The sequence below is a fragment of the Rhagoletis pomonella genome, unplaced genomic scaffold (genome assembly GCF_013731165.1).
Source record: "Rhagoletis pomonella isolate Grant_MI unplaced genomic scaffold, Rhpom_1.0 Rhpom_scaffold_00008, whole genome shotgun sequence".
NCBI classification, from domain to species: Eukaryota; Metazoa; Arthropoda; class Insecta; order Diptera; family Tephritidae; genus Rhagoletis; species Rhagoletis pomonella.
Window position 1 is genome coordinate 22,266,686 of NW_023458562.1, and position 7,843 is coordinate 22,274,528.

Below are 7,843 nucleotides of genomic sequence, written 5' to 3' on the forward strand. Positions count from 1 at the left end.
CTGGCTGTATACCTGCTCAAAAATACTGTGGATGGCGTAACCGGAGTTGGACTGATAGGGTTATTCTTCCTAAGCTCGGCCGAAGGCCGCCAACGCGAAATGTGTTCGGCTAGAACATACTGCGGATGGCTTAACCCGAGTTTACATTTTCAATGACAAAATGCTAATTTTACCCCATCTTCATATGGGTCCCCAAGGGTCTGGACTGTGTTCTTTATAATGCGGGTTTAGGTGTTACACCCTCTCTCTCCGCCCCACCCCAAACTAATTCAGTTCCAAATTCAGTTTTAGATAGCGGCCTAATTTCTATTTTCAAAATGAATTAAAAAAGCGGGACTTATTTAATTTTTGAATTGCGGTTTTAATACATGCGGCCATATTTCACGGAGCCCTCAGTAACTTCCGCTAACTCGTAGCTACGGTGGTCCGCGGGCTTATTGCTCGAAGTGATTGTGTGTGTAGGTGGTCCTGCGCTAGCTTCTTGTCTTCGTTCATGGTACAGGAATAAATCTGCCGTTTCCTGGCCCTACCTTTGGATAAAATTGTCGATACCACTTAGTGGACTCACTAATTTAGGCAGCGTTTAGTAAGATGCTACAAAAACAAGGCTCTGTTCTTACTCATTTGATTAAATAATAGGTATTTATTTTAATTTACAAATAGCATTTATTTCAAAAACCAATTTTCCAAAAGAGAATAAATAAAAATCATTAGGCTCAACTACCACGTCAACCGAGTAGCATGATCTGTTTTGCGTTTCGACATTTTGATGTATCCCAAAAATTGCAGTTCGGCTACAGCACGCGTGAAACGAGCTCTGGAATTAAACGATAAATTAGTTAATATAAGAAAATACTAAAAATAAAATTAAGTTATTAAAAATGAAATGATACGATAATAGAAGTATAATTTTTATAACATGAAACTATGTATGTATGTATGCTCCAAAATATTTTTAGGGGAACGCAGAGGCAGTAGCTCACTACTATTTTTAAGTTTCAGTTTGTTCTAATATCACCGGATGCAGCCAACTTACTGAATTTGTGGATCAACTTGCTCGCGCTCATTTTCAATATCATCTACCACCGATCGAAATGCTTGCAACCAGTCGAAGAGATTTATCATACGTCCACATTCCAGATGCAGTCTATATGCCACAGATAAATCCGGCAAAGTGGCCAATAACTGTGTCGACTCAGACAATTGGCAACATTTACATTGCAAGTAGTAGTTTGGATTGTTCAGTGCCATATGCAGTGCTGCTCGAGGTGCGCCAATGATATTACGACGCACGGTGGACAAATCGCTGAATACGAATAGCTCATGCAATGGAGGAGCGCGTGTAAGTGGCGCCAGATGAGGTACTATAATCTCATTGTTTATATACAACAGCGTTTGCGCCACAGCTTGCGCGAACTCGGAAGTGGATTTATTCTGCTGCTTGGACTTTTGTAACAAATGCTCTTTGAGATCTTGACGTGAGGTGAATTTCTGTTTATTGGCATCTGGCGTCGATGGCGTATAGGAATAGTTATTACTAGCAGCAGCGTTGGTCGGTGATTTCTCTTCCATACCAGCCATTACAACCTTCGACAAATTATTCTTTACATCTTGCAATTTGGCATTAACTGTTGTCATGCAGTCGTTGGCTAACTCTAGGCCCGTGATTTCGGTTCGCATAAAATCTTCAGTTACTGAGGTTGCTTTGGATATTTTTGCAACAAATTCATCTTTGGACATAAAACCTAGCAATTGCCAACATTCCTTGAACTCCGGTTGCTCGCATAGTTCTTTGGATAAACATACAGCGTATAATTCACGGCGCTGCTTACCCAGCGGACATTTTGGTAAATCACCTACCAACACAGCGAGGAATTCTAGAAATATTCGTAGTATCATAAAATGGATATGACAGTCGCGTAACAGTTGTGGCAACTTCTTTTTCAAATAGTTGTCGTCAGTAAGTATGGCAATGATGCGCTTACAATCGTTGATGCCCTCCACATATGGACGAAATGAGAGCAAACGACGTATGCTTTCCACATCATCATGACTTAACGCTTTTATTTGATTCAGGGATGTCGAATAATTGGAGCAGAGCGCATAGGCATTGCCTTGAAGAAAATGCTCCATTAGACAGTATTTATAGCCTTGAATGAAGCCATGAATGGAAAAATCGTAATACAGAAAGATGTGTGTGAGAAACTTGAAGGCTTTGCCCGAGAGGTGGAAGGCATATCGTGGAGAGAGAATAACATGTTCCAGAATCTGAAAGTTAAAAATTGAACAACATAAATAACATATTTACAAGATATATTGGGGAACATACTAGTACTTTAAAAATCATTATGCATGTATTCATTCTTAGATAATTTTCCCACTATGTAATTACCTCATTTAAGCAAACAGGAGCCGTTTGTGTCTTAAATACACAGAGCTTTACTTTGCTGGTGACATGATAAGGCAGTGCATTATGAATAGCTGAAACAGCTGTTGCTACGCCAAAAATCAGTACAAAAGGCAAGTGTGTCCGATATGCACTCAACATAAGAATAAAATCTTGTAGTATGCTCGCATTGAAACATTCAAAATCAGGTAAAACAACTATTAAAGCGTGCGACCACTCTGCGGGGTGTTTTTCTGATAAGATAAATTCCTCCAAATGCTCATTTGAGTCGCCTACTTGCATCTCCTCTGGCAATCCCCGCTTACCGTATTTTCGACGATACCACTGCAACAAATGGCGCATATTACACTGCGTACGTCGCAAACGCTTTCTTTCGCGCCGATCCACTTCTTCGTCTGCCAATTTCGTTTGTGACGTTGATCGTTCTGCCGTCTCTATGAAATTGTACACCATAGTCTCCACTGCAGACTTCAGTGTAGAACAATCTCGCGATTGCAACATGCACACTGACGCTGACATTTTTTGTAACAATCGTTGAGACAGTGTAGCGAACTGCTCCAAGTGGTCAGGTTGATTGACACCTTGCAAAGGTAATAAAATTTATTCAGTTTTTATATCTAATAAAAATATTTAGGCATTACTCACCGGTTAAAAGAGCTGCAGCGGGCACTATTTCTTCCATGTCATATGTGTCCATAGCCCCGTCGGTGCTGCATTCTTTTTGAATGTATTTAACCACATCTTCCAGAGTTTTTGTATAGCTTTTGGATTGAAGCTGTTCAATGTGACTTTCCAATTTATGCCAAGTGTCCGCGTAAGTTGCGTAGAATGGCTGACTGGTCATTTGGCTTCGCAATGCGGTTGCATTATCCTCCTTGAGCTTCCGTTTAACGCCACCGGCGCTTTTCCCAGCTGCAACGCCTTTAAAAACGAAGCAACCCTATTTTGTGTTGGAATGGTTTAGGTAGGTATAATTGCGGAAAGTTAGATAATAAACAAAGGAAAACAAACCTTGGACACTGAAATAGTTGGATCCATCACGACGTGCTTAACAAAAGTTTCTGGTAAAAAATTCTTAGGTACTATTTAATAGTAAGCTGCACAAATGTGTTTACGTCTGCAGAGTGCTAGTAATAGTTTATTCACTCTACAGCAAAAGAAAATAAAATATTAAATAATGCAAGCCAAGCAAAATCAACTATTTCCGCGTTTAAAAATCGCATGCAATAATTCGAATAAACAAAATGACAGCTGTCCGTTCGAATTAAATCTTCGCGCCAATCGTCTGTCAGCTGTTGCCTGTGTTGCTGTTGTCCGTTTTCGGAAATCGAAGTATCGCAGCTAAAGGGTTCTGCAAATTAGTATCTTTTGTGAAAGTAAATAATTTTACTTTTTTCTAATTTTCCTTTCAATATCTTTCTCTGGACCAATTCTTTCGCCCTGGCAGTGAACGAGCTTCCTTTTCCAGAGGAGATTTGCATGTTTTGTCCAATGAAGTGCCGATGTACATTTACACATTCATATGTACTTCCCATGAGTTATTTGTTAAAACGATTGCACAAGTTGTCATTTGCATCAAATTTTAGATTTTTTGCATAATTCGGCGCCGAAAAGCATGACGCGTAGATCTAAACTCTCAGCTGGCAGATTTTATATGCGAAATTAATTTCGAAATGTGGCAAAAAGTGCAACTAACGCCTGATTCTATCAAAGAACGATTCTATTATCGGTTTTACACAATCCAACATATATGACAGCTTGCCAAAGAACATCTTCTCTGAAGTAAGCTCCGCTATTCACCGGTTTACGTGAGAGAGCGGAATCTCGCAATGTGTATAGAAAATCGCTTGCATTAATTAATTGTCACTTTCTTGTTAACTTACATGTTTTTTTAATATCTACCTTTTATTGCAACTCTGCCGCAAAAGATTGTTTTTGTAAACTCGGCGACAGCATATTCATTCTGCGAAATTCTTCAACAATTGCAAATTTTCTTCTTAAAAAGTGTTAAAAATATTATCAAAAGAGTTTTTAAATGGATTTAGATGATTTGGATATCTATAATGATTTGGACACATTCCAACAAGAGGAGGAAAAAGTGAGAAACAACCTGATTTGGTGTAGTACACTTGTCCGAAATGAATTGCATTGTTCCTTTATAGAAAAGCGCCGAGCTACTTTCATTGGAATCGAAGTATAATGACTCCTTGAAGACAAATGAAGCTTTGCAGGCTGAAAATGCTGACTTGAAAAAACAAATAAAGCGAATAGGTATAAATTTTCAGAATTTGCTCGACACAGCAAAAGCAGAGATCAGGCGCAAAGATAAACAAATCGATCAACTGCGCAAAGAGTACGTGCTTACGAGGAGCTCCACATGAAAATAAATATAAATTATATTGATCATTAAATATTTTACTTTACAGGAAGGATGATATCTGCTTCCGACGTAGGCAACCGCACCACGGGGATGCCGAGATTGCTAGTGTAAATGATGGAATTAAAAAAGGTACAATAGAATTTCCACCACAACACTATAAAGCGGAATTTAAGCGCAAAGACGAAAATGGAGCAGTTCAAGAGCACGTTAGGTCAGAAAATAACGAGCACGTCTCTTCCTCGAACTATCACACAGCGGAAGCGCGTGACCAAGTACGCATGCGTGAGGTTTATCAGAAACATGCGCGGCGGGGTGAAAGACTTGATCGAAAGCAGGAAAGCGATTTAAGTCGTGATCAAGAAAGGCGATATCACACGAAAGGAGATCAACATGAGTCGACCAGGCACAGGGCGCGTAGTAGAGAGCGTCAAAACAGTCACCGCAACTCGACAAGAGAATACAGTCGAGGCCATGATGTCAGAGCAACAGAACGGCTACGTAGGGAAGGGCGCGACGGTAAACAGAAGCGAAGTAATTCAAAGGAAAAAGAAATGGAATCGCATAGTAGTAAGAGTGATGACAACGGAAGGCGTCTGCATTCTAATGGTAAATGGAGCGATCGGCCAAGGTAAGTTTAGTAAATACATACAGTATTGGCCAATACAATACCACCCCCATTTCAAAGTGATATTGTTTGCCACTCATGTTTATTTATTTATTTTTAAGAATTTTCAATTAAAATATAGTTCATTCTCTCACAAAACTCATATAAACTCAAGTTTAAAACTTTTTAAAAGACTGCAAAAAAGTGCAACAAATTTTCACCCAAATTTCAAACTTTTTTCTCAGAAGCGGTAGAATTTTTTGAATACACAGTTTTATAGCCCATTCAGTTTTAGTCTAATAATGTGCAAGTTGTAAGTGGCTAAAAATTACCGTTGATTTCTTAGAATTTTTTTCGCCGAGGATGTTGCGGGTTTCTGCCATATAAAAATAAATTGTGTTAAGTTGTTATATGGAAGCAAATGAGACAAAAAAAATTCTAAAAAATCAACGGTAATCTTTAGCGACTTGAAACTTGCACACTATTGGACTAAAATTGAATGCGCTATAAAACTGTGTACTCAAAAAAATTCTAGATCTTCTGAGAAAAAAATTTGAAATTTAAGGGAAAGTTTGTTGCACTTTTTTGCGGTCTTTTAAAAAGTTTAAAACATGGGTTTATATGGGTTTTGTTAGAGAATGAACTGTATTTTAATTGAAAATTCTTAAAAACAAATAACTAAACATAAGTGGCAAACAATATCGCTTTGAAAGGCGGGTGCTATAGATATGTCCAATACTGTATATGTACATATGTACATATGTGATTCTGTGTGTCAACTACATAAATGATAACCCATCATATATACCTGACAACGAGGGTTTTTATGGTACTTTTTAAATGCACTAATTAAATCAAAATTTTGTTTCATAAAGGCACGACCGGGAATACAAATCAAGATTGAACAATACTGAGAACAGTCGTGGGAGAAAAAAGGCATTTGAAGATGCGAATAAAAAAATTCATTCGACCGATCATAGAGCTTGTGATAAAGTAAACAATTTGGAAAGAAACCACAATACAGATCTTGTTAAAAGCTCAGTTAACAGTAAAACTCTTAAAGATATTCATGAAGAACCTGTTAAAGACGTTGCTGCGAGAAAGGAAAATGCAAAAGATGTTGAACTAGTGCCGACAAAGATCATCGAAAATGATGGTAGTTCCAAAAAGTCAAAAGATATAGAAGCTTCAACTAAAAAAGCCACTTTATGTATGAATATGCCTTCATCAAAAGCCGAAAAATCTATAGCACAAAACCCTCTAACAAAGGAAAAATTGTTGGCTCTGGAAAAGGAAGCGCATAAAACGCCAGCTGTTGGAATGACAACGCCAAAGAAGGCCGCACTATTTGACAAGCTGTTCGGAAGAACACCCAATAATACGGAAAGTGTGAACAGTGCTCTACTGAGTAATGTGATAGAATTGATAAAGAGCAGTAGCTCGATATCAACCTCACCAAGCAATTATACCGATACCAGTGAGCAAATCGCCCCAGCTCCGAAAACAAAGTTGCAAAATTCAAATTTTGATGAATGCTTTATACCTATTAAGCGGGATGAGCGCAAGCCCCCTAAAAATAGTGATAGTGTGGCATCAATAAGTGACATTAGTGAATTGAACGATGTGTACATTCCTGGTTTGGATACAACACCGGTAAAAATTGACTTAGCTGTGGAACAAAAAACGGAAAAGAAACCAGCTAACAAAGGTAATGAGAAAACTCATACGTCTGAGGGGATGACTGCATGCGTGAGTAATGCCGCGGACACATTAAAATACAAACAAGTAGTAATTGAGTTGTCCTCCGAAGAGGACGATTTTATTGAAATTGAAAACGTAGCGCAGACCAACGATACGACAAATGTTAATAAGGTGATTCCCGATAAAGTGGTTTTCCAAGAGTTGACAGCGGTTCAACCAAATGTTAATGGTAATAAAGGCGTAATGATGTAAGTTTATCTTAATAATTTTCTGTGTTTTAGGGCATATACAAATTTTGGAAAATGTGCGACTACCTAACATATACGAAGTACGAGCGCAAAAGAGGCGACTCAGGGAAGAGGCAGCTAAAAAAGTCAGCAGTATGGAAACTACAATTGTGAAACAATCCACTCCAGGGTCAACACCGAAGTCTACTACAACTGGTATTGAAGAGAAGAGAGCAAGCACTAATGAGGCAGCCGTATCTTTCAAAAACACGGCGATACATGTTGGAGGTAATAATAGTCCTTGTTCATTTTGTTTAAATATACCTTTATTAAAATTAGTATTATCATAAAACAAACAGGTGCTGATTTTCAACACCAAGACGCAAACTTTGCTAAAAACACAAACTCTTCGGAAACCCAACTGTTGGAGAAAATTTTTACGGGTAAAAGCGTAGGTGCTATTTGTGATAAAGTTAGGGAGGATATGCGCGATAGTAAAATTAATTACGTAAATTGCATGGAAG

General features: G+C 38.3%; 2 protein-coding genes across 2 annotated transcripts in view; one reads left to right on the forward strand and one right to left on the reverse strand.

The window, feature by feature from the left end:
- Window positions 1-344: 344 nt before the first annotated feature.
- On the reverse strand, window positions 345-3,476 carry LOC118744418 (origin recognition complex subunit 3; the record flags this gene model as incomplete). The annotated part of the gene is given in 5 exon segments (XM_036477428.1): window positions 345-817; window positions 1,037-2,268; window positions 2,393-2,988; window positions 3,053-3,347; window positions 3,419-3,476. Coding segments are annotated over 5 exon segments (2,247 nt in total). The 3' UTR covers window positions 345-720.
- Window positions 3,477-4,321: 845 nt separating this feature from the next.
- The window catches only part of LOC118744419, a 9,372-nt gene continuing 5,850 nt past the window's right edge, over window positions 4,322-7,843 (forward strand). Inside the window, 6 exon segments of the mRNA XM_036477429.1 lie at window positions 4,322-4,505; window positions 4,570-4,760; window positions 4,834-5,415; window positions 6,267-7,321; window positions 7,374-7,607; window positions 7,679-7,843. The exon segment at window positions 7,679-7,843 is cut by the window's right edge and continues 7 nt beyond it. Coding sequence (XP_036333322.1) covers window positions 4,443-4,505; window positions 4,570-4,760; window positions 4,834-5,415; window positions 6,267-7,321; window positions 7,374-7,607; window positions 7,679-7,843 — 2,290 coding nt within the window. The 5' untranslated portion in view covers window positions 4,322-4,442.